Source organism: Chinchilla lanigera, unplaced genomic scaffold, assembly GCF_000276665.1.
Source record: "Chinchilla lanigera isolate Chin_1 unplaced genomic scaffold, ChiLan1.0 scaffold00066, whole genome shotgun sequence".
NCBI lineage: Eukaryota > Metazoa > Chordata > Mammalia > Rodentia > Chinchillidae > Chinchilla > Chinchilla lanigera.
The window spans coordinates 12122647-12137358 of record NW_004955467.1 but is presented as its reverse complement, the minus strand read 5'-3'; the positions used below and the strand labels follow the sequence as shown (position 1 = coordinate 12137358).

The 14712-nt window shown below is 38.9% G+C and overlaps 1 protein-coding gene across 5 annotated transcripts in view; it reads left to right on the top strand.

The window, feature by feature from the left end:
- Kiaa0753 (KIAA0753 ortholog) overlaps nt 1-14712 on the top strand; it is a 70260-nt gene that overhangs the window by 7314 nt on the left and 48234 nt on the right. For all 5 annotated transcript variants that reach the window (XM_013522137.1, XM_013522138.1, XM_013522135.1 and 2 more), the window contains exons 3-6: nt 6936-7545; nt 10296-10402; nt 11895-11957; nt 12499-12714. In XM_013522137.1, coding sequence (XP_013377591.1) covers nt 6936-7545; nt 10296-10402; nt 11895-11957; nt 12499-12714 — 996 coding nt within the window. The remainder of the gene's footprint in view (nt 1-6935; nt 7546-10295; nt 10403-11894; nt 11958-12498; nt 12715-14712) is intronic.

Sequence of the window (14712 nt, the reverse complement as noted above, 5' to 3'; positions counted from 1 at the left end):
AAATATACTATCATGTAAACTACATTTTTTTTTTTTTTGATGTTTTTTGGAGACAGGGTCTCGCTATGCAGTTCAGGCTGTCTTTGAACTCACTTTGTAACCCAGGCTGGCCTCGAACTTGCAACGATCCTCCTGCCTCAGCCTCCCAAGTGCTAGGATTACAGGCGTGCGCCACCACACCCTGCTATCATGTAAACTACAGACTACTGAGATTTTGTTAGCTGTAATATCCTTTAGAGAAAAAAAAAAAAAAAAATCCAAGGTGGTAAATTATAATCAATTCAATCCTGATTCTAGTTTCTTATAATCTGATTGATTTCTGAGCCAGTTTTTATGCTATGTAACATTGGCATTTTTGAAGAATACCAGCCAGTTTATTTGAGGATTTTCTATCAGTTTTGGTTTGTCTGATGTCTGTTCAATTATATTCAGATTGTGTACTTTTGGTAAGAAAACTAGAAATGCAATACTAAGTGCTTGTGCTGTGCATTGTGCAGTGCATTGTATCAGGACGTATATTGTGTCAGTGCTGGCAGTGTTGACTTTAATCATTTCACTAAAGCATTGTCTGCTAGGTTTTCTATTTTGTTCTTTTACTTTTTGAAATTAAAAGTATCTGCCTTTGAGACTATGTTAATATCTTTTTACTCATAAAACTTGGAGTTTTCTAGTTTTAGCATTCTCTGATGATTCTTTGAGTCAGTTTATTATTACAATTGTTGGCAAATGGTGATTTTCAGTGTCATTCTTTACATTTATTTGTTGGCTTACTGCTCTCAAGAAGAGCATGCCATTTTCTTATTTCACTGCAGATGCTTAGATTTTCTTTATCGTGTAGTTTATCATTCTTTATTATCATTATTTATTTTGATACCAAAATACTTATTTTGATGTTGGCCAATGAGAACCACTTCAAACTGGCCCCAGTGTCTCTGTGACTTAGTTCCATCAATCTTTTATACTACTTTATGGTATAAAAATATACTCCAGGCTCAGCTTGTTTTTTCCTCATGGCAGCCCTGAAATTAGCCACTTACTTAAGGAAACTTTGTCCCTTCAGTAGAGAATAAGATTTAAAAATCAGTACTAGGGTGATATATTTATTAATACTGGAGTGCTCCTAGGTCCCCTTAGAGGATGGTACTGGCAAATGGATTTTTATACGTGTATACACATTCATATGCAGATCCACATTCAGACATCTATGTCCCTGTCTCTCTTTGTATCTTTGCTTTTTTCTCTCGTGCTTTTCCTTTCTTTTTTTGAAACAGGGACTTGCCATGTAGTTCAGGCTGGTCTTCAACTTGCAGCACCTGAGTGCTGGGATTATAGATGTGAGCCATCACACTAGGTTCCACCTTTCCTTTCCATGTATCTATCTACTTTTCACACAGATCTCTCTAATTCTGATCCAGTATTCCATGTTTGTAACTCCCTTGTACTAAAGTGTGCAGGCTGGCTTTCATTATCCACAATACATTAATTTAATCACTTAATCCTAGAGTGTATAAAAAGTAATTTCAGAATTGCAGTGCATCCTGTGAAAAAACGAAGTCTATTATTATAGGTAAGCCCCCCTATTACTATGCTATCCTTCTTTTACTCTTTAAAATAAAAATTTAAAAAAAGTGAAATGTCACACATAAAGTTGAAACCCAGTGTCCTGTTTAAAAAAATAAAATAAATAAAAATAGAAGAAAACCCTAAAAATGAATACTAAGAGAAATCAATGAACCAGACTGAATTTCAAATGAACAACCACTCAATGTGAAGGTGGGAAAAAAAGTTAACTCCAATAAACTTCTGAATGTAGCATCTGGACTATATGTCCTGAGACTAAAGACAAAAAGTACTCTTAGCAAATATGGGACTCTCTTTGGAGACTTCGTTTTTGCACAGGATGCACTGCAATTCTGAAATATTTACAGAGAGAGTGGTAGGAAATTATCAATGGTTGTTGTTTTACATATTGTTATCTACAAGATAGTTTCTCAGGAAAACAAATAGACAGGTAATAGTTACAGACAAAAGTGGTAGGAGATTATCAATGGTTGTTGTACTATACTTTAGTATCTTCAAAGTGGTTTCTAAAGAAAATAAATAGAGCTAGCTATACATGAGTGACCAATTGAATAATCATTGACTATCTCAATGGTTGTTGTAGGAAACACATAGTAATAAAGATACATCCATTTATGAAATAGCATAAGAACAATACAAACATTACAGAGTTGTGGACAGAATAGTAGGAAAATATCAATGGCTGCTGTAATACATGGTAATATCTTCAGAGTGGTTTCTCAGGAAGACAGATACACAAGAAAGATCTAACAAGTAGTTACAGCCTAAGGGTTGTGAAAAATAACATAATACCTCCTCACCAGTGATTCCTTTCACTGAGGTGTGACGGCTGGAAGGAAGGCCAGGATTGAAAAGAAGGACCAAAAGACTTGCACCTGTGTCTAGCAACAGGCTGGTTTTTTTTCCTGTATAGTCATGATTGCCCAGGGCTCCTCCATAGAGATGGCAGTCTGGCCACAGGGAGAAGGCAGAGTATCCCCCAGGCCCCCTCATTCCTGTTGGACTAACTGGTAGGATGGGTCTGAGCTCTGGGGCCTCCACTTCAGAGGGCAGACCGATCTCCAGTGGTCTCATTTGCATTCAGGGCATGGCCCAGGGGGCTTCTTAGGGCAGTTCCTCTTGAGATGGCCTGGCTTTTAACAGCGGTAGCAGATGAATGCAGTCGTCAAGTTCTTCTTGGGGCCCCGAGAATCAGACTTAGGGTCTGTTTCTCTTAGCACTGCAGCAAAAGCAGCTGCTTTTTCTCAGTCTCTTTGTTTTCTCTCCTTGGTCTCCTCTTCGTCATGGCTATCGAATACTGAGGAGGCAATTCTTACTAACATCTCAAGTGAGCCATCTGGGGTGAAAGTCATTTTTTTGTAGCTTTTTCTCTCCAGCCTCCCATTGCACTGGGACCCCACAACCACTTAGTGTCCTGTCCCCAACCATCAGCACAGGCAGCAGGAAGCTCAGTGCAGACCTCTCTGGAGCTCCATACACTCCTCCAGCGCAACCTGTACTCTCTGGGGAAGAATGGCTTCCAGGGGGTCTCCCCAGGTATTGCACAAGGTCCTCCTGGTTTCCAGCTACCGAATGGCTTGTGTGACCCCAGTCAACTAGACCTCTTAGTCTTCGGGCATAGTCTGTATCTCATGTTCTCTGAATCCTTGTTCAGCAGCTGCTCCTCCACTGACTCTGGCCCTTTCTGGTTCTCAAGGGCAGGGGCAAGAGCAACCTGTTGTGTGGCATGTATTCCCAGGGGTTTCTTCGTGTCAGAATGATTCACACACATCCCTGGGTGAGCCTCCATGGTCCACATGTGGTGGACCAATTGTGTCATTGCTTCTCTGTGCCATGATAGTTCTCAACTACACAGTGGTGGCTGGCCTGAGGGCCAGCGCACGCAAGCGCGTGCTGCTATGCAGCTTCCCAGTCACTGGCTGCCCGCCTCCTGGGCCCCTGTGTAGCTAGGGCGCAGCCCAAAGGCGGGTGCTTCCCACCGCCCAGCTTCCCGGGTGCTGGCTGCCTGCCTCCCGGGTGCCTGTGCAGCTAGGACGCGGCCCAAAGGCCAGTGCTCCCCACCGCCTGGCTTCCTGGGCCCAGGCGGCCCACCTCCTTGGCGCCTGCATGGCTTGGGCATGGCCCACAGGCCGGTGCTCACCGCCTGTGTGGCTTCCCAGGCGCTGGCTGCCTGCCCCCCGGGTGCCTGCGCGGCTAGGGCACGGCCCAAAGGCCGGTGCTCCTTTTCTTCTATTTTTAAAGATTTTGTTTATTTTCTTCCTTCCTTCTTCCTTTCACTCATTTCTTTGTTTTGTTTATGTATTTCGTTTATATGTGAAATACTAACATGGATCCAAATATGCCTGTATAAAAAAAATATATTTGGAAAAGTGTCCTCCACCCCATTTTTTCTATCCTTTCCACCCCATTTCTTCTATCCTTTCCACCCAATTCTCACTCATATCTTGTAGATAACTAATCTCATCAGTCTCAAATTTATTTCCTGTGTTTTTGTTTTGTACAAATGATGAAGTACATGTATATTTTCTCTCATGTCTCCTTTTCTCCTTACATATATCTGTAACGCAGATATTTTTGGGTTTTGTTGTTCTATTTGCATAACATATCCAAGAAACTTTCATATCAATTCACAGAGAGGTTCTTAGAAAGCTTCCTCATTTTTTCCATTGTAGTAGTAACTTTGTTGCTATACCACAGTTAATTCAGGTATTTGTATGGGCATTTAGATTGATTCCAGTATCCTCTAATTATGAGCAGTACATTGTAAGCAGTCCTGTGCATATGTATTATTGAAGGTGTATCTGTGGGTTCAATTCTAGGAGTGAGATTGCTAGGTCAAAGATAAATGAATGAATTCACCCAGACTCCTCCCGACTGAGAGATGTGCCAGTTTGCCTTCTGCTAGCACTCGCTGACAACACATACTATTATACTTTTTAATTTTTGCTAATCTTTTGGGAAATATTTGATTGTCATTTTAATTTGTATTTTATGAAGTTGAACAGTTTTTCATATATTTAAGGGCCACGTTTATATCTGTTTTTCCCATTTTCTGTTGGGTTTCATTTTCTCATGTCAATTTTTAAAGATTTCTTTATGGATAGGGAGCCCTTGTGAAGAAGTCAGCAATATACTACATAGCAAGTATCTTCCTTTGCTGTTGTTTGCTTCCTGTTGTGTTTGTGGTGTTACCAAACCCAGGGCGTAGTGCATGCTAAGCAAGTGCTATACCACTGAGCTACCAGGAAGCCCTTCTGTTATGATTTAGATCCAAAATGTCTCCCAAAAGGAGGTGGGGCTTTTGGAAGGTGATTGGATCATGGAGGTGATACAGTCTTCAGTGGATCAATGGAATGAGTTCATAGTTGACTGTGCTATGCAGATGTGAGTCTGGTCAGAAGAGGCAGGTCACTGGGGATGTGGTCTGAAAGGGTATATTCTGGTGCATGGCTCCTCTGTCTCTCCTTGCTTCCTGCTACCATGGTGTAAGGGGCTTTCCCTTGTGGTGCTCTCCACCATGCTGTCTCTGCCTTGGAGCCAGCTGACCATGGATTGAACTACCGGAAGCTGAGCCAAATAAACTTCTCCTCCTTTAAGTTGTGTATTTTGTTCCAGAGTTGAGAAAGTGACTAATACATCTTTGTATTTGCAAGTTCTTTCATTCTGCTGTTTCAGATGGTTGTTGTTACTGTGTTTGTTTGTTTTACTTTATTATTTATTTAAACCAGGGGTTTTAAATTTTGTTTTAATGTAGTCGTCGTAATTGCTCTTTTCTTTTTCTTTTATTGAACATGGATTTTGAGTCATAGTTAAAGACTTTTCCTGCATCCACATGAAGAATGAATTCATCTGTTTTTTCTCCTAGTACTTTATCTATTTTTTCCCATGGTATTTTATCTACTTTTTCCCTAGTACTTTCATGAAATTTCTGAGGTATTTTAGGTTATTTTTGCTTTCAGAGAAAAAGCTTTCCCCAAATAAGGATACAAGTTTCAAGTAGTGTTCATCAGTCTGTGCGCCCTTTAGATTTTTCTAACTGTGAAGTTTTTTACTACATTTTTTTCCCCAAATATTTTTCTAATGTTTTGTGACAATGGTTTATTTAATTTAATTAATTAATTTATTTATTTATTGGTTTTTGTTTTTTTTTCTGGTACGGGAATCGAACTCATGACCTTGCGCTTGCCAGGCAGGCACTGTGCCGCTGAGCTAAATTCCCAGCCCCTGTTTATTTATTTTTTGAGACAGGGTCTTGCCATGTAGATCAAGCTGGCCTTGAACTCTCGGCAGTCCTCCTGCCTCAGCCTCCCAAGTGCTGAGATTGTAGGCCTGCACCACCACACCCAGTCTAACAGTGGTTTATTTTAAATCGAGTTTTCATTCACATTATTATATAAACACATGCATAGTGAGAGTTGGGGAGCCATCATCAAGATAAAGCATCATAAAACAGAATTCAATGAGTTTGGAGACATGGATTCTCCTATTCACATGTCTTTGACAGGTTCATTGAAGTAACGTAAGAAATTTAAAGCCACAGGATTGTTTATTCCCTTTGTCATCCTGGTAATCCCAGATAAGATCATTTATCCTAATGAAGTAATTTGAAAGGAGAAATAAAAGTCTAAATGTATGGAGATATTAACTGAAGTAATATTTCTATTACTGGAAAAACTGGAATAATGTAAATGTTTAATAATAAGATATTTAGGTTAAGCATGAAAGACCATTCTTTGGCTTTTGGAAAATGTAGCTCTGAAAAATATTTTTTTAAAACTATAGGAATATGGGGACATGCTTAGGTTGAACTGTAAAAACAACAAAGGTTGTATCTATTTTGATGAAAACTAACTTAGATCTGCATGTGTGTGGGTAAGTGAACTGTTTAGAGGAACACGTAGGTGCAGGACAAAAGATATAGAAAGTGTCATCAAATAACTTCAGTCTGGTGTGCCTGGTACATGTGTACAGCAGTTTTTAGAAAAGCTCTACTGGATTGTATTGGTGACTTGCTAGACCCTGACATGTTGAAACAAGACAGAAACCCATAGTTGGGAGTTGAAGAATATACTGGTTGCTGCTAGAAGCTTTCCAGGCTGACTTCGAGGAAGATCCCAAGTTGATAATAGTAAACAGAGGGATAATAGTGTGGGACTGGGTGATTGCAGGGAAAACCACATGCTATATGTTGAACTAAAGTGTGTAGGAAAGTGGCTAGTTAGTACAGCAGAAAAATACCTCTTCACATAAATAATCTTGTGGGTGAAATATTAGAAACTTGGTTATACATATGTGCCAACTGTATAATACGTTATTTTTCTAATATGTGCTTACATTTATTTACTATTTTAAAGAACCAGCTGCAGTTTAACAGGAATGTTCCTACACATCCAAGCAACTTGGCCATCCGGTATTCTTGTCCACATGGAATTAGAATTGAAAAACTGAAGCACTCATATAATGAATCATATTATAAAGACTCAGATTTTAGAGATGGTCCTGACCTAAGCAGTTCTGTTTCATTTTCTGTAATATCAGAAGAGAAACTTAGCTATGCGGTCCACCTAGCCAAAAGAGATGTAAAACGAAGACAATTTGAAGAACATTATCTCAGAAGTCAGCCCCAAAATTCTCAGAAATGTGGACATACCAAGTATAAAATATCTGACCACAGGATAGAACGGAAAGACTCAAAGAATCAAGAAGTCCATCAACGCACCCACCAGCCATCTGAAGTAGGAATTTCCAGCTCAGGTGCCAAAGTGTACGTGTATACATCTCACCATGGACAGTCAGATCTTACCCTCCCAAATTCGCCACCTACTCGTGATCCAGGACCACATCCACAACCGAGGATAGGTGACCAGAAAAACTTACGTGAACAGAAAAGCCTGCTAGAAGTTCAGCGACTCCAGAAAGAATTGAGCAGTTGTATCCATAAAATTGAAGAGGTAACTAAAAAAGGTGAGAAAAACGGAATGCTTCCTTTGATATGATGCCGTGTGTACATAATAGTTCAGATGCATTCGTTGGGCCTCCCAGTCCCCCACACATTTCATTGCATTCTCCTATATGTTGGTTCCCTAGAACATGAGCATTCGTGACAAGATGGTTGAGTTTGGAATTTGACCAGTGCCACCTTTCTCTGAAGAGTTTGCCCTATTTAACAACCCCCCGCCCCCCACACACACATATTCGTACTATGGGCTGTGCAACATATGTGGAGTGACTGAGGGCCCAGCCTACAAATTCGAGTTCCTGCTATGTAAACCTTACAGAGTGCAAATGATCCTATATTTTTTCCTTGTTTAGCCAAAAGTCCTTGTGGCAAAATTGTTTTTAATTTCTAGTAAGAGAATATTGTATACATGTATATATGTAGATAGATAGACAGATAGATAGATAAAACCATTCCTACTTGGGAGGTGTTAAGATGGGTATGCACTGGTGACAAGGGAAGCTGTGGCTATTTGTATAAGATATCTGACCACAGGTAGAAAGGAAGGAATATAGTCCTCATCTCCTATTTTCTGAAATTCTTTAATGGTCTCAGTGCTTTTGTGTTTACGTGGGGAGTAGAGGATGGTTCTGCACAGGGAGTTTGTGGTTACTGTAGCCAATAAGTAGGACTTCAAGCTCAGCTTTCAGACTGCACGGAGTAAAGATTTGAGTTTCAGTAGGAACTGTTGTATTTGTATAGTACATAGTCTACAGTGATATTTTGCATTTTAAACTTCACTGATATGTGCATATGTATATGCGTGCATGTAATATAAAGAATGTAAGGTACCTTAAAGTATCTGTTGATTGAGACAAGATAGAACTATGCATCTGAGGATATCGTATAGGAAGAATAAGGAAAGGAAAAAGATTTACTAGGAGAAGATTGCAGATTTGTTTCTGAGTTTTCTAGGAGCTAGCTACAGACAGAACTATGATCAGAGTTTATAGAATCTAGCATCAAAGACACAATTGTGTAAAAATGACAACCTCCAAATACTGTGGCCAGAAAAAGGTTTCTCTGAGGTTTTCTTTAGTAGTGTGTTGGTATAATGTCACAAACAAAACATTCCGTAGGAAGTAACAAAAATGCTGTGGCTTATTTCTTACTATATTTCTCAGTGTCAGTCCATGCCATGACTCCACCATATGCTTTAGGTTAGAATCCCTGCTAGGAGGGAACACCACCACAAGGCTCTCTACTCGTGATCAGATCTAACACAGGGACCTTTAAAACAGCTTCTCAGGTTCGCTGTGGGGAAGGATTGGGTTGGCTTATTTATTTAAAATTTCAATCGATCATGAAGCAGTACTTTGTAAACTATAATAAAAATGTCACAACCATGGCAAATTGCTATAAAGACATGTAAATGCATACTTTCAACTTCCACACTTACCTTGTTGTGGGTAGTAATAGTTGGCAGTGGCTCCTAGCTGCAGACCACCCTTTCATTAGCACTGAAGTGCCCGTTCACGCTTCCCAAGTGCTGCTTTATAGACTGCTTACAATAGAAGAACCTGCAAGTTGAACACACAAACCCTCCTAACCAAGCCAGTTCTTACTTATATTCATGTATGGAGCCTCATTTTCTCCCCAACAAGATGCAGCCCAAGCAAGAGCTAGAATTAATTTGGTTTATAGCCTCTGATGAGACTGCATCTGTATGTCCCACCCCTGACTTCAAATATACTTGGCTTCAAAGCAATCTTATTCTTCTTGGTTGACTTTTTTTTTTTTTTTTTTTTTTTTTTTGCTGTTGGTGATGGAACACAGGGCCTTGCATAAGCAAGACAAATGCTTTACCAGTGAGGTATATCTCTAGCCCCCTTGTTTGATTTTTTTTAATGAGTATATAATACAAATTGAACTCATAAAATGTACTCGTACTAATAAAATACTGCATTCATTTGATTTGTGTTGGAGTTTTTAAAAAAAAATTTCTATAAGCATTTATTTATATAAGACTGAATGGAATGGATAGACAGACAACTTCAGGGAATCTTCCAGAAAAAATTTCTTTGGACCATTCTTGTAAACATGTGGAGCACTCATGTGTGCAAGGGTATGTTTCCTGATAAATACATTGAGACTTCAGACTGTAAGTAATTTTAGCACTTGATGTCGTACGGTTTTAGGGAAAGCATTTCTATAAATAATAATCTAATAAGATAATCTTGCCAAACATAAAAATAAATAATCCTGCAGTTCACAAACACTTCTGTTTGGAAACAGTTTGGTTTGCAAACAAAAGCATTCAGCAGCATTTTGCTTCTATTCTCAAAATTCCACAGCTGTCTTCCTCACACAAACACAAATGCAGCCGTCTTCCCCCAAATCACAAAACACATTAAGGTTGTATATCGAAGTACCAGTGTAGCTTAAGAAAGAGCTTTTGGAAAAACAGCATAAAATGGTACAAAAGGCTTCACAGTGAGGAAGCCATCCAGCGGGATTAGGCTGAGGGAATTCTGGTGTGGAGAGGAGCTTGTCACTGAGTCTTGCCCGGCTGTGTCCATTCCCGAGTGCGTACACAGCTCCACTTGCTCATCCCTGGTTTCCTCACTGGTGAGAAATGAAATGTTCTGTTACAACAGCCTCATTTCTTTCCCTAATAAAACCAGAGATCTGCAGCTTTATTGCCCTTTAGGTAACCAAAGTTTTGTAAGTGTCTGTGGATGGTTTATAATTTGCTTTTGGGGAAAAATATTTTCAGATAGACTAGAAGCAGCTTTGGATCCAGATGAAGAGCAGCGGATGCGTGTCAGGAGACAGGAGCAGACTGTTCGCTGTGCCCGGATGCTTTATGTCCTCCAGCAGCAGGTGTGCAAGCCCAGGGAGAAGTGGGGCAGTCAGCCTTGTGTGTTGCTTTTTTAGAGAATTTCAGCTTTCTTTTTATCTCAGAAAGATTTTTCCCAAACTGCTCTACGTGAACTCTAGTGGATTTTTGAGGTTAAATTTCCTGAACACAGGAACAAGTAATTCTCATCCTTTCTGCCTTTACATTTGTGTGTTTTTTGTGGAAAAGGCCAGTCTCCTCCTTAAACAATGACTCTTAACTCTTTGAGGTGATAGACTCTTAAAAATCTAGTAGAAGTTGTATTTCTTTCCCCTTTCAAAAACATGCATGTGGACTGGGGATTTAGCTCAGCGGCAAAAGCGCCTGCCTAGCAAGCGCAAGGTCGTGAGTTTGGTTCCCGGTACCGGAGGGGGGGAAAGAAATGCATGTACTGTATATTACATAGCACATACTTACATGTGTGAAGTCTGGTTGATCAGTTACCCTGAAACGCTTGGTCCTCAGGTGCAAGCCCTGGTCTTTGTGGAAGGGGCCTTATTAGTTTCCCTTCTGTTCACGGGCTTATTACTAGAAACTTAGTAGATAGCATATTTTAATTATTCCTTATTACACAGTAAAGAATGTGGCTGGGCACAGTGGCACGTGCCTATAATCCCACCATTCTGGGAAGCTGAAGCAGGAAGATTGAAAGTTCAGCCTGGGAAACGTAGCATCTTAGCAAGACTCCATCACAGTCAGTCAGTCAGTCAGTCAGTAAATCAAGAAAAAGGAAAAGACAAGGGATGTAGTACATCTGAAGGTTCTGGGTTCAAGCCCCAGTACTAAAAAAAAAAAACAACAAAAGCCAGTTTATAAAGAGTGGGGACCGTGTTAAATGTCTTTTAGGACCTATATAGTGGTTGATAAATAAGCATTTACATTGTTTCTGTTGTGATGAACTTTTAAAGGAAAAGTTTTTTTTAACTTTAATGACTTATTTGTTAAGAAGCTTTTAACACCTTTCTGGTCACTGAAGTCCCATGTTATTTCATTGCTTGAACCAAAAACTATTTTCTCATTTGAAAGAAAGTGCCTGAGTTAGATTCTGTTCTGTATTCTTGTTTGAATTCCATTTTGGTCCTTAGTCCCTGCTTCTGCCATAGAGATTATTATAAAATCTGAAACTTACCATGTTAGACCACTGTTTAAATGACTAGACTTGCTTTCTGTAACTTAGAGGATGAAAGCTGAATTCTTCAGCATGGCATGTAGGACGTAATGGTCTGGCCCCCTGCCTTTCCAGGGTTACCTCCACCATCCCTCCTTCATGTTAAGTTCTTCTGACACTGGGGACCAAAGGATAGAAGGTGAACACTGCTCTGTTTGCCATCTTGAACTGGAGCCTTTTTTCATTGTCAAGTGACTTGAATTAATAATGGTTATATTTGGACGAAACAGCTGTGCAATATTCTACCAAAAATAGAAACAGACCAATGGGAAGGTGTGAAGTATTCATTTTTCTTGTTTGTAAAACAGGTAAAAGAAATCCAGGAAGAACTGGATAAATTGAGTCCACATACAATTAAACACACCAAGAAGGTATGATGTAATCTTATAAAGTATGTTTTCATGTTTTATTAGTACTGCATATGGGTTCCCCACACTCATGTTATTTCACTGATGGTAGAAACCTGTTAAGAGAGTAAGCACCTTAAATATTCTAAAAATGGAGTTGCTTTCTAAGGATTGAGTTCTGAAAATAGATTCCTACTGCTGCTAGTAAAAATAACAATAAAAAGGAAAAGACTACTGGGTATGGTGGCACACACCTGTAATCCCAGCACTTGGGAGGTTGAGGCAGGAAGATCACTGATTCAAGGCCTCTTGGAGCTACATAGTGAGTTCAAGGCCAGCCTGAACTATGTAGTGAGACATAGTTATCGCAAACAAAACAATGGAAAAGTTGTAATTTATTATTTTAAAACTCTAAAGGTGAAGCTTTACAATCCCTTAAACTATGAAAGTGTTTGCACAGTAGAAAGCACTTTACATACAGGGTACACTATAAAGGTTGAAGGTTGGGTTAATGTTAGAAAGTTCTGAATATTGGCACAACTTCTCATATCTTGTTTATTTCTAGTCATGGGCAATGTCTAGGCTGGCGGCTGCCCATCGAGGAGCCATTCGGGCCTTACAGATGTTTGTCACTCAATTTACTGACCGAGGGGAGCACCCAATTCCTGCTCGGTGTAGGGAACTGGGCAGCCTTATTCGTCAGCTTTCACTTTGTTCTGCCAAGCTGGATGCCAATCCTTCCATCCCTGATGTGGTTATAGATATCCTACAACAAATTGAGGTATGAAATTGACTCTGATTTTTAATGAAAGTATATTGTTTTTAAGCAGAGAAGTAATGCTTGTGGTCATTAGTTTCATTAGAACTTTAATTTTAAATTTAAGCTTTTAAATTTTAAATTTAAGTAAATTTAATTTTAAATTTAAGTAAATTTAAGCTTTCCAGTCATGTTTATACTGTTATAGCTCACTACTTTGAGAATTGTTCATTTTAAGACAACTTTTAACCCACAATGAATATATTCATTATATATTGCAAACTTAAAAAAAAACACAACTCTTAACCAGGTCCATCAATTATGCAGAAATGTTCCATTCCTTGACCATGCCGTTTAATAGAAAATTTATTCATATAGAAAAGGAAGCAGGGGGCTGGGGATTTAGCTCAGTGGCACAGTGCCTGCCTGGCAAGCGGGAGGTCATGAGTTCAATTCCTGGTACCGGAAAAAAAAAAAAAAAGGCAAAAGAAAAGGAAGCAGCAAAGCATTCTCAGATTAGTACTTAAATCTGAATGTCAATGTTTAATATAGATACGTTATAGAAAAGAAGAAATATTTAAAGATATATGCAAGCACAGCCTTAGAGCTTGAGATAAAACCCAGAATTTCTGGAAATCACAAGTGGCATGGACTAGTTAGGAATAGACAGTGTTCTTAGTTCTCATTGGTGACAATGACAGCAGTAACAATATGCCTTTAATTTTATAGTTCCCTGCAGTTCTCAGAGTGCTTCTACATAATTATGCCATTTCATCCTTACTGCAGCACTGTAATTTTCAGTTGCTTTTATTACTACTGTGTTATAGATTAAGATTTTTAAAAAGTAGCAAAAGCCAGAGAGGTGACACAGTTACTTCTCTTAGGATCTGGAAATGAAATTCCTATTTTCTTTCTTTAGTGCCGGCGTTATTTCCACTATGCCATACATTTCATTCACAGATAAAAAGATTGTGTTGGTGTGACATAGTAAGCTGTTAGCTGTAGAAGAGTGACGGTTTAGTGGGGACAATTCTGTGCTTAAGTAGGCCTTTAGTGGTCTTAAAACTTGCTTCTGCCTTTACAGTTCCATTATCCAGCAAATACGTGTGTGATTTGCTTTGGTTACATTTGTGTAGGAAGGACTCAGTACGAAGAATGTTATCAAATGCAGAACTTTGGCAGCATGTCAAGTCATGAGTTATTTTTGGAACTATTCATAGGAAACATATGTTGGCCAAAATGATTTCATTTAGAAGATGTATCTTCTTAATCCTAGAAAGGATTTCAAGAGTTTATCTAGTCTTCCCAAATTTTGAGCCAAGAGTACTTTTAACATGTTTCTAAAGTAATAGTGCAAGAAATTAGTCTTTCTGATTGATTACTATATCATTTCATAGCTTAATATCTTACCTTATTGTCATCTGAATTCCACCTCTGTGGCTATGTTTAGTTGTCCTTAATTTGTACTGACCAGGGAGAGACTAGGCTCTTACTGAGCAGGTAGGTACTTATTAGAGGCTATGCCTCTTTAGGACAGCGGGACACAGATCTCTTGTCGTTACTGTGATAGACAGGTAACCAGAGCCGTTGGACCTGCTGAATTTCCTTTAGCTTATAAAAATATATGTTAGTTTATTAAAGTGTATGTTTGCCCACTTAAAACTACTTGAGTTCATGGGTTTCTGTTGAAAATTAAAATGTTTTTAAAGCATACAGGATTATATTCCAAAGGTTGTAGTTTCTAAAATGATTATCCTTAATTTTAAGATTTGGATTTCTTTAAAAATAATCATGTTCATTACTCTTTACTGTTGGTTTTAGTAAGCTAAACATGTAAAAGAACTTGGAGAAATTATTTTTATTAATTAGATGTCCTTAATAATAAACATTTTAAACTAACATTTTGTTAACCATTACAGATAGCAGTTTCAAGGGGCTGGGGATTTAGCTCAGCGGCACAGTGCCTGCCTGGCAAGCTCAAGGTCATGAGTTCAATTCCCGGTACCGGAAAACAAACAAACA